This window comes from Podarcis liolepis (genome assembly GCF_965112155.1).
Source record: "Podarcis liolepis genome assembly, chromosome: 17".
Taxonomy (NCBI): Eukaryota; Metazoa; Chordata; class Lepidosauria; order Squamata; family Lacertidae; genus Podarcis; species Podarcis liolepis.
This window is the reverse complement of record NC_139571.1, coordinates 4,358,261-4,385,751: the sequence shown is the minus strand read 5'-3', so window position 1 is coordinate 4,385,751 and position 27,491 is coordinate 4,358,261. Positions and strand designations below refer to the sequence as shown.

Below are 27,491 nucleotides of genomic sequence, written 5' to 3'. Positions count from 1 at the left end.
CACAGAAGCAATGTGGGCGGGTGGTGGTAGCAGCAATGGCAATAGGACTTGGAACTGGGGAAGGAGAGGTGTTGTGTGAAGCAATTCAACTATTTTATTTTTTTACACATTTACTATTTGTTAGCAAAACTGATAGTGCAATCCTAACCCTGATGAAGTGAAAGCAACCATCCACTGGAATCTGTAGGCCTCTGCCGCTATGGAGGCCCACCCATCAGCAGACGTTCTCCATCCATAGTAGAAGAAAACCACAAAATGGAGCAAGGCGCCAGTGGTTTTGGATCTGCGGGATCCAAACCCCCATGCACCCTCTGATGGCCCAGATCTCACACAGCCATTCAGCTGTGTGAGCTTGGAACTGATGCAGCAAAAGAAAAAGGAAATACATATATTTTTTTAAAGCAGCCCCCACCTGCTGCCCCGACCAGAGCTAGCTGTTAGGGCTTCCGATGGGGCAGAGGATCAGCCACTGCTGTGCTGCTACCGAACTAGTAATTTTGCTCTATGAAAGCTTGCTCTTTGCAATTTTGTCATTCTGCTTGCCTTTGCAAATTAAAAATAGGCATAAGATTTGAACACAAGAGAAGAATTGCAGAAGTTAATCAAAATTTCTTCCATGCAAAAGGGAGTTTGTGATTAATGTTCCCGTTTCTTTGTCTTAGGCTGTTTTTCCAAGGGACATTGTTGCTTTTGCAAGCTAAAATAGAGACTACTATTTTGGTTTTATTTCGATACTTCAAATAATAAAGTCAACAAAAAAAATCTGAATTACTAATATGGTTACTGGTAAATTCAAAAGTCATACAGCAGAACTTAGTACAATTTCTGGAAGTGAGTCATAAGACCTGAGAATTTTCATAAATCTAATAACCCCTTCCTCACAAGCTTCCTCTGACCAAGGCACAGACCCATTTAATCTTCTGTATTAGCCACTGTGCACAGAACCCCCCCATTAGCACTGGTTTGGACCACTTTGTGCAAAAATATTTCACTTCCAGCTACTAGCTGCATATCACAGGGGAAGTTGTACAGTATGCATTTGGCAAATTACCCAGGAAATACTCTCTCACAGAGACCAGATGGAACTTGCAAGGCACTTTCCAGAATGACCCCAGAGCTTGAATGTGGCCTAGAGCCTAATGTCACTTTGCAGACAGAGCATGTTGTCCCTCTCTTCAACCCCGCAGTGGTCCCAAAGAGCTTCCACTATGTTTTCTTAAAATCCACTTTACTAAAAAAACCACCAAAAGTCATTGATTTTGACAGTTACTCAACTATTTGACATTTGCATTTTTGAATGGGTAAAAGGAAAGACATGTTACTTTGCAGTACATACAGTATTTAGTGGTATGACTTTTAAAAATAGCATTCTTAACTTTTGGGACAGGTTGGCGAACCTGTGACCCTCCATATTTTGTCAGATGACATCTCCCACCATCCTGGACCACTGGGGAGTCAGGAGTCCAACAATATCTGGCAGGCATAATGTCTGGACAAGATATAAAGATTTACTAGAAAGTAAGACCCCAAGGTGGTTGTCACCAATGGAAGCTAAGGCTCAGAAAAGACTCAATATGGAGGCCAATTGGCCAAAGTATTCGGAAATAATAGAAAAAGATGGAGATACTTGGAGATTGCAGAGTTTTGAGAAATTAAAGGATAAAGTGCGAGATTGGTTACATTATGCTCAGATTAGAGAGGCCTTTAATTTAGATAAAAAAATAGGTTTCCAGGTGGAAAAATCGAAATTAGAAACAGAACTGTTAGAACCAAAAATCAAGGTACTTTCAAAAATGTATAACTTGCTGTTAAAATGGAACACACAGGATGAAACGGTTAAATCAGCAATGATAAAATGGGCGCAAGATATTGGTTATAACATAATGTTTGCGGACTGGGAACGGTTGTGGACCACCGGTGTGAAATTTACGGCATGTAATGCCTTGAAAGAAAATATTATGAAAATGATATATAAGTGGTACATGACCCCAGTCAAGCTTGCAAAAATATACCATTTGCCAGACAATAAGTGTTGGAAATGTAAAGAAACTGAAGGAACATTTTTTCACCTTTGGTGGACGTGTCCAAAGGTCAAGGTCTTCTGGGAAATGATCTATAATGAACTAAAAAAGGTATTTAAATATACCTTCCTTAAGAAACCAGAGGCTTTCCTTTTGGGCATTGTCGGCCAAATGGTGCTAAAAAAGGATAGAAATTTCTTTATGTATGCGACAACTGCAGCAAGAATACTCATCGCAAAATACTGGAAGACACAAGATTTGCCCACTCTGGAAGAATGGCAGATGCAACTGATAGACTATATGGAACTGGCAGAAATGACTGGCAGAATCCGAGACCTGGGAGAAGAGACAGTGGAAGAGGACTGGAAAAAATTTAAGGACTATTTGCAAAAGTATTGTAAATTGTATGAATGTTAAAATGATGCAGGATAGAAAATAATTTGGCATTAGTAAAGTAGTGGAAAGAAGTATGAAAATAATTGAGTTATAAGAACAAGGATGAAATTTGATCAATATTATGTCAAATTTAAATTCTTAAATATTTGACAACAAAGTTAAAAAAATGGAGACATAATATTTGAAAGGTATAAAAATAAGAATTGAGAGAAGGTGAAGCACTGCTGAAATATAACTTCATAAATGGGCACGCAGGAAAGGGAGATGTGAGGAAGTCTAAAAAGAAGGTTATGGAAACTTGGTTTTTGAAATTCAATCATGGTGTGTTTCTTTTGTCTTGTGTGTATTTTTCTTTTTACTTTGGTGATGGTGTTGTATGCGTTTGGTGTTATAAATGTTTAAAAGCTTTAATAAATTTTTTTTAAAAAAAACAATATCTGACAGGCCACAGGTTCTCCACACCTGCACTGAATGATGTACAGGCAAAATACCCCTCTCTTTTAAAGAAAAAACATTCGGTTATTCTGCAACAGCCAGAATTGGTTCCACAACCATCAGGATGCATGCTTCTTCCTGAAGAGTTTCAGAACACTTCTGAAATTGATAATGGGATGTGGCCTTTTATGGCTTGAGCCACTTAACTGCCCAGCAGCTCCATGGTCAAGCCAGCCCAATATTAATGGTTTCCAAATTGATCTTAAAACAACAATAACTTTGAAACACTGTGCAAAACATTAAATATAATTGATTCACCTATGACCTGGATTTCCCGTGAAGCATTAGAATTCAAAGACAGCCCAGAAGAAGGCCCAGCGGAAAGAGAAAAGGTTGGAGGAATGGGGCAGAGCACTGCTCTTCAGCCTTGGGTCACCAGATGTTGATGGGCTACAACCCTGGTCACCCCAACTGTTGGCTAAGCTGGCCTGGGATGTTGTGAGTTGTAGCTCAACAACACCTGGGGACCCATGGCTGAAGAACTCTGGGGGTAGAAGTTGACTCCAGGTGCTTTTCCCCTACCCCACCCACCATGATTGTTTTCCTACCTACCTGGGTCTTGAAAGATGTTCCAGGCTTGGATAGTGGCCCTTCCCCTGACCAGTAAATCCCACGCAGGGCTGCTTCATTTCACTCTCTCCCTCCCTCCTTGTAATGTTATTTTGAATTGTTAACATATTTTATTGTATCCGTACTTCGGGAATCTGACAGGACTGAAAAGCAGTCTAAAAATAACCTCGATAAATAGCCTGGCCTGCACTGGCTTCCAAAGCGGTGTGTGAATAAACTGAGCCGAACCATTTCCTCCTTCTAAAACCCAATAAAAGTTCAATCATGAAATAGATCTGTTTGCTGCTATTCTATAATGAGGAGAATGTACAGAGCAACCCTAATGAAGTTTACTCAGAAGTCAGACCCACGATATCCCCAAAGGATTGCAGCCTTAATCGCATTCAGCAACATTTATAATCTGGAGAGAGAGTAATGGGAGAGGGATGGAAGAGGTTCGGCAGCTCTGTGTGTGTCCCTCTGTGCAGAAGCACACATGTATAAACACAGAGAAGTGTAAACACAGCTCCTAGAGACCTGGGGCTGGGGGTGAAACTTGAGAGACTCCGCTGCTTATTTACAATGTTAAAAAAACACACCAATGAATTGCCAGGAACAGGTATAAAATACCACATTCCCAATAAATAAGGACAACTGGGTCACAAGCATCTATGTTTCCAAAACAGGCACAGAAACAGAAGGGAAGGAAACATAGATTGTCTTTATTCGAAGCTCTCCTAAAAAGTATGAAGTAAAAAAGGGAAGACTACAGTCAAGGGCCAGATTTAGGTTTATGAGGCCTTAAGCTACTGAAGGTAATGGGGCCCTTTACATAGCAGGCGCGGCCCATGACTTACATTATAGGAGCCTACACAACACAAAACACTGTTGCTGTATGTAGGCTTTATTTTATTTGTTTTTTATCTTATATTTTGGAAATGTACATCCAGGGGTTTTTTCTTCTTTCAATTTTTTGGGGGCCCCCAAGAGAGTGGGGCCCTAAGCTATAGCTTGTTTAGCTTATATGTAAATCCGGCACGGAGTACAGTCCTTGGAACCTGTGCAAACTCTACAAAATCTCCTCATAGGTGTCTGGCAAGTTTGGGAGGGGAGAGAAGAGTGGGCAGTGGAGAGGCAACAGATGGAAGTGAATCCCCCCTCACAGGTTCATCATGCTCAAGATTTGCCACCACACTACACAACCACAACTCCATTAGAAGTGCCCATTGCGTGTGGTCTGGGAAAGAGACAAGTTGCCCCTAGGACAGGAGTGGAGGAAGCCTCCAGATGTTGCTTGACTACAACTCCCATCATCTCTCACTAGTGGCTATGCTGGCAGGGGCTGATGGAGTCTGCAACAACCAAAGGGGCACCACACTGGCTACCCCCTGCCCTGGAGTGATGTGGTAGCCTCATGGACTTAAGGTGGAGCCCAGGGGCAGAACGGAAGGATGCTTTCTTTTCCACATCTGAAGAAAATACCTACAATGGGGAAGATTCCCTCTCTCTCTCTCTCTCTCTCTCACTCACTCACTCACACACACACACACACACACACACACACACTTGCCCCCAGGAGATTGCTCAAAGGAGCTTTCATCCTGGCCAACAAAGCCCCATTGAGCCTCCCCCACAAACCAACCAGGCCCCTGGGGGTCAGTGCAGTTGTGGAGCTCAGATAGGAGTCCTCCTCCCTTCCCCAAGGAACAGGATAATGGTCCTTTTCAGACTTGACTGGGGGAACAGGCAGGTCACCCCTGGGTGAGGCTCCAGGCTGCACAGCAACAAGGCAATTAGTGTACTGAAGGCGGCAGAGGGGGATCTGGGAATGGAGAGGCAGACGGAGGGGCTACCTCCCTGCCTCCTGCCATCCTAATTGAATCGCCACCGTTTGCATGAGGGACAGAAGGGGGTCGTGACCTCCCTTCATGCCCCCTGCCAGGGGTTCAAGAGTTTAAACAGCATTTCTCTTCTCCGTCTTCCCCCACCACAACAAGCTGTAACTCAATTCCAGGCCACCAGCCCCAAAGACCAGACGCCCCGTACGCTCCCAAGGACCCTTCCACTTCAAAACTGACCCCACAGCTGGTGGGGGGTGGGAGGCAGCACGGGACAGAGAGAAAGCTGGAAGGGGCAGCTGGGGTTGGGTTTTCTCCAGAATCAGAGAAGTCAGGAGGCTAAAGCACCCACATTGCACCTCGAAAAGGCCCACGCTGGGCCAATTTAAAATGGTGGGTGACCCAGAGAGTGAGAAAGATAGAAGCCCAATTGTCCAGTGAGGACTGAGACACAGCAAGAAAGCGAGACTGAAACCAAAGCCGACATACAACCAAGGCACTGTTTAGGGAGGAAGGGAGAAAATAATAACATAAAATAAAGAGACGGACAGATGCAGGGGATGCAGACAGATGATGAGAGGTAAAGCATTCTGTACAACCTAGGAAACACATTATGACTTCACATGCTCCAGAGATAGAAGATGTTACCTTAAGTAAATTATGGGGCCACATCCTGGTGACAAAGGGAACCCTGAACCTAACTGAGGATAATTTATGGCTTTAGGTCGCATGCCTCCCATCTGCCAGCAACATCTCCTTCCCACCAACCATGCACACACTTGCTGCAAAAGGCAACCAAATTAGGTTGGAACATGCGGAAAAAGCGGGGAGGATTAACCCTGGCGCATCTGCCCCACCAGGCACCATTACCTGAGCTTCAGCCTCTGCGACCCCAATGCCTGGACACTCCCCTGACCCCTCCAGCTCTTTCACAGTGCACAATTACCATCTCCATCTGGCTCTGCTGCTCTCTCAGACTTGGAAACACCCCCCCCCCCGCCGCCGCCCAGCTAGATGGAGGAGGGGTGCGCCAGCTCATGCGCCGCCCAGTTAATATTTAATGCGCCAGGTCTGTTGGGCACAAGCCTCTGCAAAGTGGCAACTAATGGCAAAGGGTGGGGGCTGCCAGTAACAGCGGCTTCTCTCCCACCCCCACTGCACAGCAGGCAATGCTTGGGGGGTTGGGTTGAGAGAAGAGGTTTTCCATAAAGAGAAAGGGCATTGCATGCCTCCTCAGATGCCCCTCTGAAATATTTTGCTAGATCTAGAATGTCAAGGCTTATGGGTTGTTGTTGTTTTGTTTTTTTTTGGGGGGGGGGGAGACAGTATCCAGCAATTTACCTGGACCTTTGACACTTGAAATAGAAGGACCCACCAGGTTCTTTGGATTGGAAATTGTTTTAACTGGTTTTAATATTGTATTTTTATATTGTTGTATCCTGCCATGAGACACGGAGAGGAGGAGGAGTAAGAAATCCAATGAAATAGAAGTCTGTCCAGTGACCACCACTGTTGCCAGACATGTTTCCACATTGCAACCCCCTCCCCACCTCAAAGTGTAATTGCGAGAGGTGTGGGACAGTTGCCTGGCATCCCATGAGGCATGGCCCAATTCCTGAGCATGCCGCTCCTAGCATAAACTAATTTTATTCTCTTGGCACTTTCTTGCCCAACTCTCAGCACAGCAAGTGGAAGATGTGATACCAGAAGTGTGAAATTAATTAAAAATAAGAAATGCACGCGGGTGCCTAAGATTTCCTGGAAGCTGCTTCCACCCTTGCCAGCCCAGGTGTGTGGAGCCCAGCTAGGGAGACTGCAGTGACGAGAACAGGGCACTCAGCACATAGTCAGAGGTACTCAAAATATGTGGTCACAATGCGCAGAAAAATATAGCCTCAGCCAATGCATCACTCACATTTTACAGCCTGCCACTGACTTTTGTTTAAAATTCTAACAGTGACACTTAGGAGTTCTGAATGAGATTACACAAGATGTGCCCTTCTGTTCTGGAAAAAAGGAGAAGACCTGGCCACATAAACCGTGTTGGAGAATGCATTTTTATTTTTCCTGGTGAAGGTAAAATGATAGCATACCTCCCACTAGTAACAGAAAACTCTTCTAGAAAATACAGTAGCTGTGCCAGAGAGGATGGTCCCGGTTAGGGGAGGCTTCTGAGGAATTTTAATTCATTTACACAGACCCAGCTCAGATTAAGACCATGATGTCTCATTGGAGGCTGCCTGAATCAGAGTTGTCTACACTGAGAGGAATCTCTTCAGGATTGCAGGCAGGCTCCTTGCCAGCCCTGCCTGGAAATGCTGGGGACTGAACCAGCCACACTCGTGTGGAGACAACCACTTCCACCCTCCCACATTCTCCCTCCCCACCCCTTTTCCATACACCGAAGGAGAACATCTCACCTTCTTGAGGTTGCCCGCGCGCGTGCCAATGAAGACAACCGAGTGGCCACGGTAGGTGTAGGCAGCAACGCTGGCCATCCCCTCAGCCTTCTCCTCCAGCAGCGGGAGCCCTTCAATGACCTGCAGCCCCCCTAGGGGCTGGTTCAGCACCAGCCCACAGAAGTTCCCATTGATCTGCATGGGCTGGAGACAGGGAGACAAGGAGGCGAGAGTCAACATCAAACGGGATTGGGTGCCCTTTCCCTGCACGACAGAGCTAGAGCTGGGTACACAATGGCATTCTATGCCCCAGCAACTCCTATATTCTAGAGCAGAGATGGGGAATCTGTGGCCATCCAGAGGATGTTGGGCTCCATCAGCCCCAGCCAGCAGTCAGAGATGATGGGAACTGTAGTTCAATGGCATCAGGCGGCCACAGGCTCCTCACCCCTATCCAAAGTGGGTTTGTGCCTCAATTCCCAGAGGAAATGTAACAGGTTTTGTTCGCAAGACCCAAAACAAGACTTCCTGGGCTGTTACGTGTGAGTTCTGGGGCAAAATGAGACCAAGGAGGTTGAGAGAATGGCAGAAAAGGCCCAAACATCTCTCAAGCACCAACATTTTGGGGAGGGGATGTCCTATTCTTGGGGGGGGGGGAGAGACACAGAAACTAGCAAGTAGGAACTGAGGCGGGGGGGAGAGTCCAAATTGCGCAGCATCGTACCGTGTTGATGCAGGGCAGCTCTTTGTTGAGAAGCCAAGGGAGGGAGAGGCGGCCTTCCCCTCGGTAGCAAGACTGGATGCGCTCCCGGATGCGCTGGTTGACCTCATCCAGCGTGAAGAGGCAGAGGAGGCTCTCGCGGGGCGGGGCAGCGCGGTTCTTCTGGCCTTGCGAAAAGGCGGCGTAGAGCACATCCTGCCCTTCTGCGATGCCTAGCGACCGGGCCAGTTCGCGGCCTGCCTTGGCCAGCTGCGCAGCCTGCACAAGGCGGTACTCCACGCCATCCTTGGAGCAGCCCAGCGGGAACTCCACGTAAGAGTAGAACTCTGTGTCGTTGGCACACAAGCGCACGATCTTGGAGGAGAAGAACCGCTCTCCGCCAGTCACGCCCGGACCACCTGGGCCTCCCGCCGGCTCCAGCGGGGTCTGAGCTGTGTCCAGCTGCAGGGTGAGGAAATACACAAAGCCACCGGAGACAAATGCAGAAACGTAGTAGATATCGAAGGCCGGGTAGAGCGAGAGAGTGTCCGAAGGTACTTTGATCTGGGAGGAGACAAACTCATCCTGATAGACCAGGCTGAACATCTCTGGACTGCTGGCGTCGGGGGTCAGGCGGCGGCTGGAAAGAGTGGGGAAATACTCTGAGCGCCCCCCAATGGATGTGCCCACAAAAAACTGGCTGGGCTCCCTTGGCTGCTCCACAATCACACCAACCATGGCGTCTGGCTCGCGCCCACCAGAAAGATAATGCTCCTTGCGCTGGTGCGGCTCCCCCAGCTTGGCCAAATCATCCAACCGCAAGAGCTGACACACCCCTTGCCAGACGCTGCCACAGGCCACCAAGCGGCTGCCAGCATAGTCGATCAGCAGTAGCTTGTTGACGTTGTCGGCGGGGGCCAGGCGATGAGCGCAGAGTCGCACACCAGGCGGAGGGTAGCAGCGGGGGTCATCGGGCACCGGGCCCGTGGTGTGAGCCCGCAGCTGGGTCAGGTTGGCCGAGAGCTTGAGAATGCGGTTGATGGCCCCAAGGTAGACCTCGCCCGTGTCATGGTGGACAGCCAGGTGTGTGAGGGACAGGTCCGAGACTGTGAAGGCGGCGCGTGGGGACAGCACACCCAGGACAGGTGGCGGCGAGGAAAGGAGGACCACAGCTGTAGTGGTGGCCATAAGCAGCAGCCGCCACATGATCACCAGGGAGTTGCCTGGGGTCAGGCAGGGCCAGACACAGGCAGCTCATTCAGCCTGCAAGTGGGGGGAGGGAAGAGAAGAGGAAACGGTGGTTAAGACCAGTTCAACATTGTGCAGTGAAAAGGCAAAGCCTCCAGCAGAAATGACATGTTTATGTGTTTTTGTGGGTATAATCAGCTGCCATCCTACACATCAGGAATGAGGAACTTGTGTGGTCCTCCAGATCTCACTGTACTGTGCCACTCCCATCCTCCCTGGGCCTGCTGGTGGATGGGAGCTACAGTCCAGCAACATCTGGAGAAGAAAAGATCCCCCCATCATTGAGTGAAGACCCACTGAGTGGAACTCTCTTCCCAGGAGGCACGCGGGAAGGATTGGGCAGCCAGGTCGCACAGCACTTATTTGGAGGGTTGCTAATAAAGGGAGTCTCTTGGAATTAGGTTTACAATTACTAATGCCAATCTGAAAATTTCCCTGGAGCCCCTCCCAATAGGGGCTGCAAACTCGTAAGAGCACCTCTTGGCTAGAGATCTGGCTAGAGATCCACACATCCCCACCCGCCGCCGCCCCAAGTAAAGAGTCACAGCCGCCAAGGAACTCGTTTTCTTCCTTCCAACACCCTTGCAGCTTCTCATTAGCACCCGCCATGCACAGCATGAAACAGCACCCACAGAACTGAGAAGCAAACACAGCATCTTGCATCACATGCACACACACACAGATGCACACACACACCTGCAACAATGAAGAAAAGCTGAAAGCAGCAATGCCACCTGTCACACAAAACGAACAAAGATGGCACTAACCAGAGGTGGCTCCCTTCTCAATCCCAAGGATTCTCTCCACACAAATATCCCAATATCTACAGCAGGAGCTGCAGACTCAGGCCCAGGGGCCAAATGTGGCCCTCTAAGCCTCCCCTGGGCCACACAACCCCTGGCCTGCTCTACACCATTGTCAAGCGCTTTGCCTAACGAGAATGTGTCTTTTTAACTGAGGCAATGCCTCTCGCTTGTCAGGGTGGAGGGAGACATGGAGTTTGTGTGTGTGTGGAAACCTCTGGCTTTTGCATGGCTGCTGTATGAAGGTCACGTCTTACCCCTTCACTTTCACTTCTGCCTCGGCCCACCATTGGCATGTGGCCCCAGGAAGGCTGTGAAGGAGGAAATTTGGCCCTCAGGCTGAAAAGGATTCCATTATGCCTAGCCGTGGCCTGGTACCAGACACACAGTCCTTAGAGGACAAACCCAACACGCCTCAGATCTGGATCTAGCCCTGAGGGATCCTCCGAGGGAAGGACCATTGAATAAAATGCTCCTCAGGGCTCCAGAATGCCAGCACCAAAAGGTTCAGGCTGAAGACTGATAGCACAGCACGTGTCCACAGACTGTGTGGCTCAAAAGGTTTTCAGGTGAGAAGCAGTGAAGCTTCTGAATCCCAGTTGCTGGAAACCACAGGAAGAGAGAACACTCTTGCACGGGTCCTGCTTGCAGCCTTCCGACCAGCATCTGAGTGGCCATTCTGAGAACAGAGTGCTGGACTAGATAGGCCATTGGCCAGATCCTGCACTATCATCTTATGTTCATCACCAGCAGCTGTGGTTAGGGTGTGGTCTAGGAGGCCAGAATATATCAGGTCTCCCATTTGAACCTTCCAGTTACTGGAAAGAAAACAGCTCCAACTCATAGCTGTCTATCTTCCCTTTTTTTGCGGGAAATTCCCTTATACCAGCGCCGTTTCCCACTGCTTCCCAGATTGTTAGATATCCCGTAGACTGTCCCCAGGACTGGTGAGGCTGCTGATTCCTTCTTTTTGAGGCTGCTGATCCCTTCTTTTCAAATCTGAAAGCTGGCAGCTATGCTCTAACTCCATGAATCTGCACCTAGGTGCCCATCCTTGCTTGACTTGTATTCCCTTTGGTATTGACCGTGGACTGTACCTTGACCTTGCCTTTCAATGATACTTTGAACCTGGACTGATTCTTAGGGCTTGAGAGCTTAGCTTGCTTTGGGCACCATCATCCCAACTCCCCTTGGCGAGTGTTTTGCATAGGTGTCTTATACCTCCCTGGACTGGGACACTGGCTCTCAACGGCGCCTGCTGGAACTTGATAAGTCCACCACCCCGATCCTTGCTATGTACATCATCACAGCACCACCTCCAAATAAATACTGTGGGGCCCCAGTGAAAAATGATACGGGCAGGCAAAAAGAACTTGCCCATGCTGCACTGCATGTTGATGGGAGTCTCATTTACATAGGGCCCTCAGCCACTGCATGCCACTGCAAAACCTGCCTCAGCTACAGATCCCCAGCATGTTCACAGAAGACGTGCAATGGCTCAGGGCCCCAATTAAACTGACTACTGGGCATGTGCAATGCTTCAATGGAAAGTTCTTGCCAGTTCACCTCATATTCAAATGGGACCTTATGGGCTGGTCCATAGATGATGGCTCCATCATCAAAGAGCCATCTGCACACTCTGGAACATGTGCAGAGAAGGGCAACTAGGATGATCAAGGGTCTAGAAGCCAAGCCTTATGAGGAACGGTTGAAGGAGCTGGATATGTTTAGCCTGGAAAAGAGGAGACAGAGAGGAGATATGACAGCCATCTTCAAATATCTGAAGCGCTGTCACATGGAGAGTGGAACAAGCTTGTTTTCTCCTGCTCTGGAAGGGAGGACTTGAAGCCATGGCTTCAAGTTGCAGGAAAGGAGATTCTGACTAGACATACGGAAAAACTTTCTGACAGTAAGAGCTGTTTGACGGTGGAACAATCTCCCTCAGGAGGCTGTGAGCTCCCCTTCCTTGGAGGTTTTTAAGCAGAGGTTGGATGGCCGTCTGTCATGGATGCTTTGGCTGAGATTCCTGCATTGCAGGCAGTTGGACTAGATGACCCTTGGGGTCCCTTCCAACTCTCCTATGATTCTATAATCAAGACAATACTCTGCATGTCTGAATGAGCTAGGAAAATAGAGAGCTGCCTTATAGAGATCAACCTTCAACCAGCCCTGGACTGACTGGCAGAGACTCTTCAGGGTTTGGCAGTCTTTCCTAGTCCTGCCTGGAGATGCTAAGCACTGAACATGGGACTTTCTGTATGTCAAGCAGCCTTCCTTCCACCCCCAACTGTAGGCCATAAACCACATTTCCCCATCACTTCAAACACAATGATTTTCACTAGGCTGGCATCGCACATTCAGCTTAAAGAGGTGAAGTAACAAGAAACCAAGCACTGTGGTTTTGTGTGTGAACTAGATCCCTTGTGCCTACAGGCCCTCAGCTGCATGTTGCACACCATCAAGGTTTCAGAAAGCTCCCATGCTTTACTTGTCAATATGCCACCCCCAAAACAGCTCTCTGAAAACATTTGTGGTCACTGCCTGCCCTTCATATGCAAGATCACAGTTTTCACACTTCAGGTGAACACATACTATCCCCAAGCTTACAAATTCACTGGCTCCAGCCATTAGCAAGCAATGCAAATCTATCCTTTTACCACTGGCTGCAAGTACGAACTGGTGGCTAAAGTATGCATTAAAGCAGGAATGGGCAAACTGGTAGCCGTGGGCAAAGGCTGGCTGATGAAGCAATTTTACCTGCTTCCCGGAGGCCCTACCAGCACTATTCTAAGGTGTGGTATATACACAGATCAGTTTCTCCTAAGAAAATGTTTTTAAAATTAGAGAAATAAAGAGCTACTCTACACTTTAATGTTATAGCCTTGTTTTGAGCCTAATACCCTGTGATGGTGCTTCCCCACAGGGATAGCAGTGCTAGTCTTCTGCAGCCAAAACCATTATCTTGTGGCACCTGAAAGACCAACACTTTTAAGACAAATTTGTTAGTCTTAAAGGAACTACAAGACTCTTTGTTGATAGAGACTTGCAGAATTTATCATAGAGTCTAATCTAGAGAACAGAGTAGCTCGAGATAATGCAGACACACAGCTTTGAATCTACACCTATTACACAGTAACACCTCCCAATATCCCTACCCAATTTCCCATGCTATTTTGGACTTCTTGTCCACAGATCACAGAACTGTAGTACATGCACACACATACACAAAGCCTGCAAGCGCCCCCACCTTAGCTTACAGAGTGAGGGAGGCCAATTAGATCATCAGTCCGCCTAGCCCAGTGTCATCTGCTTAGACCACTGAGCATACTTAAAAATAGGGATGTGTATAGAGCTGTATGTGGGCATGGAGAAACTATGTTTTTGTGGTTTCTATTAAGTGTGGTGGGAAGGGACTCCCCCCCCCCCAAAAAAATTAAGGGTCATCCAGCAACCTTGCCCCCCATTCTTCAACTGAACTGGAACAAACATGCAAACCCTATACTGCAATAAATAAGTGTAATATACAACCACATCTTTACACACTCTCTCCTGCTGCCGATACACACATTCCAGTGGCTTCCCTCTGCCACCTTGTCCCTTCCCACCACACTAAGGCACTGAATCAGCCCCACCCACGATGGTGGCCCCACAGCAGACCACCTCATAACATCAGTACCCACCAGCCTCTCAGCCTGTCGCTCCAAATATCCTAACCAATGTGCATACACCCCCCCCCCTTTTCATTCAATGCAACCTTCTGCAACCCAAGCAAACCACAGACCGCTGGGTTCGCTCTTCATTGATACAGCTCCTCCAACAAGCTATTTCATTCCTCCTCCTCCTCTCCCCCCAACCCAAATGCTCAGCCTCTCAACCATCCACCTCACAGGAAGGAGAGAGAAATCTCCCATCCCACATACCAAGCTTCTCCCCCTCCCCAATGCCTTTTTCTCTACTTTCCCCTCCTTAACAGGCATGGATTATAAGCAGACCCCTCCCAGAAAGAGGCCTGGAAGAAGCACTGGGTGGAACAGCAACCATAACCATTCTAAGACCCAATACATTATTACGCCTGCAACCAGGGAGGGAAGCACAAGTAGGAGGAACAGTCTGGGATCAACCAATCTTCCTGCCAATAGAGAGAGAGACCAACCTGTTACACACACACTTCAGAGTTGTCCATCAAATACAACACTGGGCCTCGGAAACCAGGGTTCAAAACAACATCACAGCCATAGGTCCTCTAGGGGTAAGCCTAATCTCAGTTTTTCCACTCTGCAAAATGGGGACAATTGGATTTCGCTCACAGATCTTTTAACAAAATAAGGAAATGCTTTCCCCCCCCCCTTCTCCTTTTTCTAAAAAAGCAATGCATTCAATTAAAGGTACAGGAGAGCCTAGAGCTCCTTCCTCTCTTCCATTCCAGAACACACCACCATCAATCAAGTTGACCCAATTCCCAGAGCTTGGAGACCCCTCCTCGCAAAACCCACTCCCTTGAACTCCAAACAGCCACCATAAAGGTATAGCAGGAGGAATTCTGGCCCCTCCAGCAGAATCCGCATCCTCACCAGCCCCACTAAAATAACATGCTTGGAAATTCCTCCAGTACAAATGACTAATTTTTTTTGGTTCCAGGAATGACGAGAAGGGGGGGGGGGTTGTTTTTCGTTTTAACAAAAGCAAAGAACCAGATACAAACAAGTCCACCGGCAAATCGCGTAGCATCGCCAGATCAGGGGCCAGCGAGGTGATGTCTATGTTACCTACTAAGCGACACCCCCCCCCAATACACACACACACAGGCAAGTCAAGCCCAGCTGGAGTGTGATGGGCGTTAGCCAGGCTCCTCCACTCCGGATCGGGCTCTTCCAGGGTAAGGAACCCAATCATTGTGTGGCGGGGAAGAAGGAAAGAGTTGATCTCTTCCACCCAGACACACACCCCGCTGGTGCCACCTCCAAACGGCCAGTCTTCTCTGACTTGGCATTCTCGCCCCTATTCCCTTACCTGTTCGCTTCGCCTCCCCCCTTCTCCCGGCCCCGCTTCCTTCCTGTGACGGCCGCCCACTTGCTCGGAAGCCCCTTTCGCAAACCGGAGAGAAAAACCAGCGAGGAACCTCCCTGAACGGTGGGCTGAAAAGAGCCGGCGGAGGGGGGCGAGCCGTGCAAGAAGCGCCACCACAAAAGAGGGGTGGGGGCAACAGATGGGGCGTCTGCTGCTGGCACAGACCCAGGCAGGGGCTCCCCCGCCCTGTCTCGCAAAGACCCCAGTGAGGGGAGGGGGATCCCGCGCCATCCCCCCCGCAGGACCAAACCCCCCTTTTCTTGGCGTTCCTTGTGGCTCGAAAGCGATGCAGCCCGGCGCTGCGACGGAGGGGGAGTGGGGCGGCCATGTGTGGGGTGATGCTCCCCTTCCTTCCTCTCCTCCGGGCCCCCCCCAACCCCTCGGCAGTTTGCGCGGATCCCGGCTGTACCTGCCCGCCGTTCGCTCCCCGCCCGCTGCCTCCCTCGCCTCCGTCTCCAGCCGCCGCTCTTGCTCAGCGTCTGCTCCCGCCCCAGCCGGTCGGAGCCCTTTAAACGCGGCCAGAACCATTAAAGGCATGGGGGGGGAGAAGAGAAGGGTTGGGGCTTGGGGAAAGCGGCGCCCCCCGCGCCCCCTCACCAACCCCTTCCTTGCCCGGTCCCTGAAACCTCTCTTCCCCGGTTTTCCTTTGCGCGAGCCCCCGTCCCTCTAAGGGCAGCGGGAGAACCGCCTCTCTCCTCCCCGCCAAGGAGTCGCCATGCACGCGCACCCCCGGCCCCTGGAATGGTTCCGCCCGGGCACTCATTCATCCAGACCCGGGAGCGGCGGCGGCCAGTGCGAGAATCCGGGGCGTTCGGCAAGCGCTTGGCTCCCGCTCTTGCACGCGCGGAGCTGCCGCTTGGATTTGTTTGCTTTTTTGTAAATAAGTGCCCAACCTGGAGAAGGAAGCAAACGCTTGCCAAGCCCACGAGGCAGAAACTGGCTGCAAAACTGAACACTCCCCAGGCAAGCGGTGCAAGGAGCGCACGTGCGCAGCTCCCTCTCGCCCTCCTCTGCTTTTGCACTCCTCCTTGCAAGGAACAGTTTCACGCGCGCCCCCCCCCGCCCCCACCCTGGAGAAGATGCCAAGAGTTAAGAGGAGGTCGGCTCTTTTGCGAGCAAAGGAAGATGCTAGGATAATAAATCCTCCATCTCTCCGCTGCTAGAATCCTCGAGCCTCCTTTCATATTTATTTTTTTATTTTTTTTGGGGGGGTGAAACCTCGTGAAAAGAAGCGAAAATGTGCTGGGTGGAGGGCAAAGGGGCTGACCCCCCGGTTTATAAATTCCCAATTACTGTACACCCCTTCCCGGCCCTAGGCAACGTTGCTGTGTGTAAGGCGCCTCCTAGTGGAGAAACCGGACTAAGACTCCTGTCCTCCCCCCACCCCTGCCTAAAAAAAGCGGAGGGCGGGGGAAACACCAGTTGCACGCCTGGAAATGAGCTCGCCCCCCAATGACACCCCTAAGAACAGCTCTGCCAGTCCTAGCCATCTTCTCGCCCCCAGGCCCCCTCTCCAGCTCCCCGTGCCCTTTCCCCGCTCCAGACCCCCGATCCCGCCCCGCACCCTTGTTTTGGCTGCCGCTGTTGCCGCCGCCACTGTACCAGCCAAGGCACGTTGTCATGGCAACGGGAGCCAGGAGATGAGAGATGATGGACGCCCCCTTGGGTGGCGGGCGGGAGGATGATGGAGAGACCTGGGCGGCGGGATGGGTCAAGGAGGGAGAGGGGAGATAGGGGCGTGGGTGGGTCCAGGGGCCGGGCAGGATGGAAGCCCGGGCTCCAGAACCATTGCACACCCCCACTTCTCTCTCGAACTATATCCCGGGCTCGGTCCGGTCCTGTACCTCTTCCTCTGCCGGCTCCTTCCGTCTAGGATTCGCTCGCTCCGGACGAGCTGCAGAGCGCGCAGGCTCGAGGGCGGGGGCTGAGTTAGTGTCCCGGCTCAGAAGAAACGGGGAAGGGCTCGTCCCGGGCCGGGATCCAAGGGAGGGGAGGCGAAGTGGGGCCGTGGCCGGCCGGCCTGCGATGCTGCCGCTGCCTGGCACAGCCAGCGCCCAGAAACCGCGGAAACTCAACCCGCCCGAGGCCTCTGATGAGAACCAGATGCCAGCGCCGTCGCAGCTACCGAGCCTGGCAAGGGCCGCGTCCACGTGGGCTGGGTGGGCAAGGCGGCCGGGCAAGCGGAGGGCTGGGGGGCGGGGAGTCTCGCATCAGGGAGAGGTGAGGAGCCAGACTTCATTCGAACCAGAACCGGATTTCAATGCGAGGTGTCTGTGTGGCTCAGCCTAAGAACGCACAGGCCAACTCCCAGGGGCCGAGATCCCTTTGGCCCCCCAACAAAATATTTGAGGTCCCCCCCAAAGTTGATGGACATTGCCATTCAAATAGTGTGTACCGTGTGAAATATACTCTGAGTCGAGTGTGGATTTCATACTCTTTATTCAGCTCATAGTAGCTAGAAATGGAAGTTCCCCCCAAGTGTCTGCTTTATATACATTATTTACACAATGGTCCCCACATGATTGGCTAATTTTGGGATTCTCCTGTAGGCCAATCAGGTTGCGGATTCACTTCCACCTGGAGCTGGATTGGGTGGCTCCTGCGGACCAATCATAGAATCATAGAGTTGGAAGAGACCACAAGGGCCATCGAGTCCAACCCCCTGCCAAGCCGGAAACACCATCAGAGCACTCCTGACATATGGTTGTCAAGCCTCTGCTTAAAGACCTCCAAAGTAGGAGACTCCACCACACTCCTTGGCAGCAAATTCCACTGTCGAACAGCTCTTACTGTCAGGAAGTTCTTCCTAACGTTTAGGTGGAATCTTCTTTCTTGTAGTTTGGATCCATTGCTCCGTGTCCGCTTCTCTGGAGCAGCAGAAAACAACCTTTCTCCCTCCTCTATGTGACATCCTTTTATATATTTCAACATGGCTATCATATCACCCCTTAACTGCTGCATTTTGGATCCTATTCAACTCAGTACATAACACCGTGTCATGTGATCGATTATATGGGGCGGAGCTTACTTGCCCCCCAATACATTGAAGTTGGCACCTGTGGTGACAGGAGAGTGCCTCTGAACATATTCAGAGTGCGCCCCTCATCCTCTTTTTGTTCGTTTGATGGCTACAGTCCACCCACACAGATCCGGAGCAAGGCAGATATTTTGGGCGTTAAGCACTCAGGGTAGGTGGAAAAAGAGTGCTGTATAACATTAAAAAAATTATTGCCTTATGCAATATTTGGTTATATAAGTTAGTTGATCTAAAATAAGTTTAGATGAGACAAAAGAATAGAGAAAAATCAGAATGGAGCCCTGAGCAGCTGGAGAAAAGGGGTTTCTTGCATGGCAAGTTTCTTGGGATTCGTATGTGTAGAAAGCAAATCCTTCTGGCTCTTCCGGAAATAGGGACACAATAGCAGAGTAGCAATTCCCACCCACCTACACTTAGAATGAATTGCTCCATAAATTGGGTTGTTTCTCCCCCCTGAAAGTTTGTTTTATTCTCCATATACCACAAAAATGGGAACTCACTCTCAAAAGAGCGTTTTAGTATCTAGGGTTGCTTGCTATGTTCCTGGTTTAGGAAGCAATTTCGTCCAAGATCAAAAGGTTTCAGCTCATTCCAAACCAACTATCAATAGGCGGAGGCCTGCTTTTTCCGTCATAAATATTGCTCCCAGCTGAAATTTCACTGCAATTAATAGCCAAGGTAGAAGGTCCTTTCTCAGAGGCCTAATGCTCTCCGAGATGGTAGACATGGATCTGGGCTGTACCTCTTGAGACTTCAAGTGGGCTCCGTTGATGGAAGGCACATAGGGGGCTCTAGCCTAGGCTTCGCCCTTCTGATATTAAAGGTTCACAGAATCAAAGAAACATAGAATTGCTGACTTGGAAGGGACCATGAGGGTCATCTAGTCCAACCCCCTGCCATGAAGGAATCTTTCACCCTGAATTATTTCTGCGCACACCCCTTCCTCCACCCTCACCTGCTTCACAGATTTCTTCTAAAACACACCCCACAATATTTTGTTTATTTATTAAATTTGTATATTCCCCTTTACTTGAAGCACAAAAGTACAATATAAAAACAAGAACAAAACAAAAGGTAGTCTTTCCTGGTAACGAAAGTGCTCCACAACTACCAAATCTCTAAAGTCCTGCTCGGATCGTGGTGGTTTTATTTCAGATCCCTCAGAAGCAGCGGCACATCTACTATTGTTTCTTTTTCATGTACAGGGATGATAATAATGATTATTAGGAGCATTCAGTCATGTGAGCTCCTAATTGCAGCCTGATGTGGTATAGCTCTGAGACAGGTTTACTTTTTCATGAGAACTGAGGCCTAAAACAGAGATGGGGAACCTGTGGCCCATTTCAGATTCTCTTGGATTCCCCTCAGCCCACACCAGCATGGCCAAAGGTCAGGGAGGATGGAGTTGTAGGCCAACAACATATGGGGAAACACATGTTTCCCCATCTCTCAGAGAGAGAGAGAGAGACTCTGTTCTGGTTTTTCAAAATCAGCAGTTTGGCTCTATAGAGAGTTTGTGACTGATGTTGTTTCCCTATATTACATTGTCACTTTTCCACCAATATAAATCTTTTTCTTAAACAGGTGACAGCTGTTCAAAACTTTCTACATCCTTTCTTTATAGTGCTACATTTAGGTGTTAACACTTGTGGCAGTATTCCAGATGTTGTCGCTTGTTCTAGGCTTGCCACCAGTTCCTTATTTCAAGAAACAGTTACTAAATGTTAATAGGAAATAAGGAACCATTCCCTGAAATAAGGCACAAGTGACTAGGGCAATTTGTTTTCTCGGATTTTGCTCCCATGGCTACATTTTTATTCTAATCTTGATAATCCAAAAGGTTATTGTGGTAACAAGCCCTACCTTTTAACGTATGTGAACCACTGTTATATAACTACATCAAATGGAGTGAGACAAAAATGAGTAAACTGTGGTTCTCTAGCGAGATGATGTTGGACTCCAACTCCCATCCATCATTCCTGGCCATTGGCCATGCTGACTGCAGTGATGGGAGATGGAGTCTAGCAATGTCTGGAGGGCCATGGGTTCCCCATCTCCTTTTCCTGCTTGGTAACTTGAGCGTAGAGAAATGGTGAACCGGATAGACTAACAGCTTCCAGAAGGGTAGTCCTGTTAATCCATTGCAACAAAAGCAGCCAAGATTCTTGTGGTGTTTTAAGGATTAAGATCCCCTCCCCACCCCCACCCGAGAAAACCACTTATGGCCTGGAGTCCACTTCATAAGAAACATCATTCTGTGACATTTCTATCTATTTGCCTACTGCCTATTTTCTGAGATTGCTCCTCTCCGGTCATTTTTTCATTGTTTTGCCTTATCTCTCACAACCCATTTCCAAAGCAATTTGCCCCTGAGCCCTCAATTGGAAAGGCGAATAAATTCAAAATAGAGAGAACCGTGAAATGCCAGGCCCTGGAAGCCAAGGTTTCCCTCCAATCTATCCCACACTCCCATTGTGGCGTTGATAGCCTAGGAAGACCTCTGGTGCCTAGAAACCTCAGACAGCTCAGTAAACTGGCTGGTCCCCTTTAAGGGTGTGATCCTACGCATGTTAGTACAAGGATGGGCGACCTATGGCCCTCCAGAGGTTGCTGGACTTCAGCTCCCATCAGCCCCAACCAGCATAGCCCATAGACAAAGATGATGGGGACTGTAGACCAGCGACACCGGAGGGTCACCAGATCCTGATCCCTGAATACAATACTGCTTCCTACTGAGTGGACACGCATAGTAGGATGGTGCTATGACGTTTCATTTCCACCCACGTGCTCCCAGATGGAAACCCTATTTAACTTAGTGGGATTTACTGGTGAGGAAGCATGCTGAGGACATTTCCAGCTCCGGACATTTTGACCTACTGAGGCTTACCGCATGTTGCCTTCTCATAGTTCATGCCATGTTAATTTGAATGTATATCAGTGCTAGAACACAGTTTAAATACAAGATGTGTCTCTACACAATCGTGTGCACCCACAAACATTGGGGGGGGGGTAAGGGTTCTGTATTTGCAAGAGTGCCTGCAGGAGGTCATCATGACATGTACATGGGGTGTTCACAGGTGTTTCTATGGGCGAGTGAGAACTTACCTGTGTGCCAAAGGTACGCACAACCTGTGTGCCAAAGGTACGCACAATCTCTGTGTTAAGCATGCATAGCCTGCACATCTGCTCTGCACACAAAACCCCGTAAGACACAGTTCAAACCCGGCTTGGGGGGAGGGTGCACAACCTCCAGCAAAATATAAAAAGAGATGTTGCTGAAATTGCCCCAGATTTGGAAGTCCCTCGGTTGTGTTTTTGCGATGTCTTTGATTGTTTTAAAATAAAAGGAGTCTGGTGTAGACGAAGACATCATAATCATCATCATTAAAATTTGGATACAGTGGTACCTCTGGTTAAGAACTTAATTTGTTCCGGAGGTCCATTCTTAACCTGAAACTGTTCTTAACCTGAGGTACCACTTTAGCTAATGGGGCCTCCCGCTGCCGCTGCGGCACAATTTCTGTTCTCATCCTGGAGCAAAGTTCTTAACCCGAGGTACTATTTCTGGGTTAGCGGAGTCTGTAACCTGAAGCCTCTGTAACCCAAGGTACCACTATACTATACTGCCCTTCATCCGAAGATCCCAGGGCAGTTCACAACATAGAAATACAAAATGAGAATACACAATACATAATGAAACAAAAACAAACCAATAACCCTCTCCAATACATTTTAAAAGCCAGAGAATGCTAATCAACCAAAGGCCTGGCTGAAGAGGAACTATTTTGCTTGGCATCTAAAGGTATCTAATGAAGGCACCAGGCAAACCTCTGTGGAGAGAGCATTTCACAAACAGGGAGCCATGCCAGAAAAGGCCCCATTCTCACGTTGCCACCCTCCAGACCTCTCATGGGGGGGGGACACATGAAGATGGGCCTCAGATGATGAACACAGAGTCGGTTCATATGGGGATAGGCAGTCCTGAGCCACTTAAGGCTTTATAGGTCAAAATCAGCACTTTGAATTGGGCCCAGAAACTATTTGGCAGCCAATGCAGTCGCACCAGAATCGGTGTAATATTCTCAAACCCTCTTGCCCTGGTGAGCAGCAACCTGACTGCCAAATTTTGCACTAGTTGAAGTTTCTGAACCATCTTCAGAGACAGTCCCATGCATAATGTGTTGCAGTACAGTAATCTAACCTAGTTACTGGAGCATAGATGGCAGTCTATCCCTGTCCAGATAGGGATGCAATTGGGCCACCAGTTGAAACTGATGGAAGGCACTCGGTGCCACAGCCTCAAGCGACAACAAAGGATCCAGAATTACCCCCAAGCTCCCCACCTTCTCTTTCAGAGGAGGCGTTATTATATTTCCGTATGGGAATTTCTCTCCCTTTGGATGTTGTGTGCAGCAGTGGTACTTCCTTAGTGAAAAGCACACATACCTCACTATACAGGGACCCCATTTCCCTCCTGTATATAAAAGCCTTGAAAATGGGTTGAGCTGTGCCTCTAATGGGATTACAGCACCCCCTGGTGCCCATGGGAGAAAATGTCCCATTGCAGCGCATTCTAGTAATCCAATACTTTCACCGGTCACGTTGCTTTAAGTGACTTTGTACCATCTTAAGTTGGGAATAAAATACCTGACACTGGAGGGCCATAACTCTATCCCCAGCTCTTTATAAGGAAGGAGGCAACACTTGTGAATCCCACTCTTTTACTGTGAACTATGATTTGGGTAAACTAGTTATCCGTTCAGAATGCACCGGTTAAATCTTCAGTCAGACTCTCGTCAAGCCATTATGCATCATGTAAGCCAAGCAGCCCAAAGACAGAGAAACAGCAGCCACAGAATTAACGAAGCATACAGATCCTGTTCATGTCCATATAGAATCCTTTACTACAGCTAGCTAACTTTTGGCCTGAGTCGTAGGTGGACTACAAGTCTGATCACTCCAGATCATTGGCCAAGCTGGCGAGTGTTATCATAAGAGCCACAATTCTTTGGCTCTGCACCTCCTGGCCATATGAAGCTCTCTATGCCCATCCTCTCTCTCCCCCCTTCTCAGTCGCTTTTCCCCTTTCCTGCATTTTGTCCATGATAGAGACCCTACTGTCTGCTTCTCCTCTCTGTGACATTGCTGTTCAGCCAATCAGTGTGAAGATGCTTCATAATCACCACCAACTACTCTCTGGGTGCAGCATAAATATAAATAACCTATTTTGGAAGTTGTCATTGTCTGGAAGCAACATGGCAACCAGGAAAAGTGAGGAAACACTAATGGCAATTCTTTAGTGACTGTTAAGATTCCAGGTCAAAAAGAACAGAAATGAGGGAAGATAGCTATACTTAGTCAAGGTGTAGCTTGATATTCACAATCACCCTCCAACTTGTAAAGATGGGTGTTACACGTGTTTATTACATCAATACTTTTTGTTGTAAGTTTGTCTTGCGCCCTGGAATTGCAGTTATGTGAAAATTATGGAACACATTCCACCCCCTTGAAAGGAAAGCCTTACAGAAATCCAGTTCTAAGATTTGCATATGGGTTTTAAGTGTGATTTTGTAGTGCTGGCAGCCACGTTGGGTGGCGGGTGGGGAGTGCAGAGTCAAAAAGTGGGTTCAGAGTGAAGCAAGTAAATGACCCCTTGTGCCTTTAACAGAGTTTGAATATATAAAGTAGACAGCTTCAGTAAGGCTTGAACACTGGTGCTTGCATGGTTGTCTGGGGTGAACAAGAACTGCTTGCAGGTAACTAGGAATGGAAACTAATATAAATTAGAAAGGAGTTTGTTCTGCCCCCACACCTTCCTTTTATATGTCAATATGTCCCTTTAACTGTTATTAGTATTTTTTTGTATATTATTATTGTAGTTTTCTTCTTTCTTTCCTCTTTAATTATTATTATTATTATTATTAATCTTTAATCTAAATTTATTTAATCTTTTTCTCCCTTGTTGAATTAAAAACAGATCAATACAACTCTGATGAGGGTGAGGCAATTTATTTTCAGGCTAGCGTCTTTTGTTACTTATTTTGCATCTTAGCAGTAAGTAGCATGAAACACTTGTTAGAGAAAATGAGAAATCAACCGATCAGGCCTGCTTTAGAACCCACCCAGAGTCTGAAAGCAGATTCTAGCACTATCCCATGGCTCAAATGAAGTTTTGATCCGGTAGATTTGGCAGCCCTTGGCCACAAGTGGTACAACACAACACTTCATGTTAGGTGAGGCAAAGTTTATTTCGCCAAAGGCTGATACAATTGGGGGTGAAGGTGCAGCTGCAGAGGTTGGAGGGCTGGAGTGGGATAAAGGAGAGACACTGCAGCAGCTTCAGGAAGGCAGACACGTATCACACCAATAGAGGATCAGCAGCTTCATCCGTCCCTCAGCGGATCTGTGGGAAGGAAGAAGAGGGTGGGAGTTGTTCCAGTACCATGCTGTAGAAGTTTTGCCAGGAAGCACTGGGCACTGCTTGTAAAAACCACATGAACTGGGGCACCACTCCATAGCTAGGTCAGGTACCACAGTGGCATCTCTTTGCGCTTAGGGTGACTACAGAACAGCAGTGCCTCGTTCATTTACAACGGAATAATGCTAATGACCTAACAGACCGCAGTGATAAACCACGAGTGAGGAAATTTGATGATGCAAAGGACAAGGCCATGGCCTTGTGGGTTAAGAATCATCATTTCTGTTAGCTGCTGGGAAAGCAACATGGCAGGAAACAGATTGTGTACGAGTCATCAATTGGATGAATCTGCAAGAGGAGGAGCTTGAATTTTCAGAATCTTTGACGCAAATATCACAGCCACACACAAAAAAAGAGGATGTTAAAGAGCACCAATCAGCTCTCAGTCTCCTCTATTCTTTGGGTACAGGCAAATTAATGTTGTTTATCATCCGTTCTTGATGTTATCTTAGTACTTGCCATGCTATATTCTCCTTTAAAATCATTTGCTTGTTTGTTAATTAAATTTACATACTGCTCTTCATCCGACAATCTCAGGGCAGTTCACACAATGGGGCGATCAAACCTGATCGCTTTGCAGATGTGCTAAATAACTGCAGCACAGGGCGCTCAAGATTCTGGAATGAAGGAGTGAGCAATTCGAATGGAGGACACTAGGCCAAGCTACACATTACACACAACATTGCAGCTGGTGAACCTGTGGGACCTTCAGGTGTTGGTGGGCTCCCAGTTCCCATTATCCCTGACCATTTGCTATGCTGACTGGGGCTTATGGGAGTTGGGGTTTCAACAACAACTTCTTAAGGTCCACAGGTTCCCATCCATCTCTGCTCTAAAGGCACTGAAACATTCTCCCCTCTTGCTTCTTCAAAACTTGAGGTGACTTACGATTATTAAAACACAATAAACAGCCCAGTCCCAACAAAAACCACTTCACAGCTATAAAAGCCAAAATGCCTCAAGGAATGGTGAGTTTAAAACGTCTACAACCATGAAGCAATTGCTTGGAAACTACGACTAATCGAGAATGTGGCAGCTAAACTGGTGACTGGGAGTGACTGCTGTGACCATAGAAGACTGGTCCTAAAGGATCTACACTGACTTCCAGTACATTTCCAAGCACAATTCAAGGTGTTGGTGCTGACCTTTAAAGCCCTAAACAGCTTCAGCCCAATATATCTGAAGAAGCGCCTCCACTCCATTGTCCAGCCTGGACACTGACGTCCACCTCTGTGGGCTTTCTGGTAGTTCCCTCACTGCGAGAAGTGGGGTTACAGAGAACCAGGCAGAGAGCCTTCTCGGCAGTGGAACACCCTCCCAAAAGATGTCAAACAGGTGACTTTTTAGAGCCTTCCAGAGTGGCTGGGGCAACCCAGTCAATTAGGCATAACAGAAATAATAAAAGTTGTTGCTATTGTGGTTGCCACCACCATCATCAAGCAAAACCTCACAGGTTCAGTTAGACAGAGAAGACGAAGCAGAAGATAGAGAGCACCATCAAGAATTCCTTGGCAAGAGAGGTTCCAGCAAGGGAGAACTTGTGAAGGCAGACTGTTGAGTACTGTGGTTGTTAAGGGAATGGGGTCATGAGCTGGAACAGTCCCAGTTCAATATCACCTCAGCTATTTAAACTTGCTGCAAAGGTCTATGCAAGCCATTATTTCTCAATGATCCATTAGTAACACAGGGATACTGATCGATCTTGGCCTATCTTACAGGGCAAGACATCACAGACATAGCATTTAGAGTACTCTGAAGAAAGCCCAATACAATTTCACAGGGATATACTCATACTGCTATAAATTCGCAAGGCAAGTCATTTGACACTTCCAGTATTTGAGACACCTCTCCCTGCTGAACGCTCCCTCCTTCAGAGCTCCCCCATCCTTATCACGCCCCTTCCCCCGGCTCCCCCACTCCCTACCGTGTACTTGTCCCACTTCTTCTCGGGGTCGTAGGGCTCCCACCGGCTTGCAGGGAAAATATGCTTGTTCTTTTCATACCAACTGCGAAGCACCACTTTGCCGGCATGGGACTGGAGATGGCGGACAAGAGGGGAAATGGGGTGGGGGAAACTATGGTCAGAAAAGCCCAACAAGCTCAGAATGGGGGTGGAAACTTTATCTGAAGACAAGGATTGTTTGAGCACGTCCCCTCCTTTCCCAATGCAGAGTTCTTTGGGAAGGAGTTCTTTGCATCAGCCATTCCCCAGTCAAGTCTTGTCCATGTATTCTGGAGTGAAATGTACTCTCTGCGGGGCTTCCCTTGCACTTGGTCCAGAAGGAGCAGATGGTGCAGAATGCTGCAGCAGGATTGCCCTTAGCTTTGGACCAGTTTACCTAAGAGCCTGTCCTCGCATGAGGCCACCCGACTACGTCAATCAGCGGAATTGGTACTACTATAAAGGTAAAGGGACCCCTGACCATTAGGTCCACTCGTGGCCGACTCTGGGGTTGCAGT

At 48.4% G+C, this 27,491-nt stretch overlaps 2 protein-coding genes and 1 long non-coding RNA gene across 6 annotated transcripts in view; 1 reads left to right on the top strand and 2 right to left on the bottom strand.

Moving 5' to 3' along the window:
* Positions 1-17,630, bottom strand: part of PLXNA3 (plexin A3) — a 69,877-nt gene extending 52,247 nt beyond the window's left edge. For 2 of the 4 annotated variants that reach the window (XM_083482756.1, XM_083482759.1), the window contains exons 1-3: positions 15,926-16,029; positions 8,423-9,661; positions 7,720-7,902 (exon numbers count right to left, since the gene is read on the bottom strand). In XM_083482756.1, the coding sequence (XP_083338882.1) occupies positions 7,720-7,902; positions 8,423-9,604 (1,365 nt within the window). In that variant the 5' untranslated portion in view covers positions 9,605-9,661; positions 15,926-16,029. Of the gene's footprint in view, positions 1-7,719; positions 7,903-8,422; positions 9,662-15,459; positions 15,485-15,925; positions 16,030-17,360 lie in introns of those variants that run through there. The other 2 variants (XM_083482757.1, XM_083482758.1) reach the window with 2 other exon arrangements.
* LOC310696816 (uncharacterized protein) overlaps positions 1-27,491 on the top strand; it is a 155,801-nt gene that overhangs the window by 120,588 nt on the left and 7,722 nt on the right. The gene's annotated exons all lie outside the window — the stretch shown is intronic.
* On the bottom strand, positions 24,783-27,096 carry LOC310696828. The gene is made up of 2 exons (XR_014520749.1): positions 26,956-27,096; positions 24,783-24,956 (listed from the first exon to the last, which is right to left on the bottom strand). It is a non-coding gene; the product is annotated as an uncharacterized lncRNA (long non-coding RNA).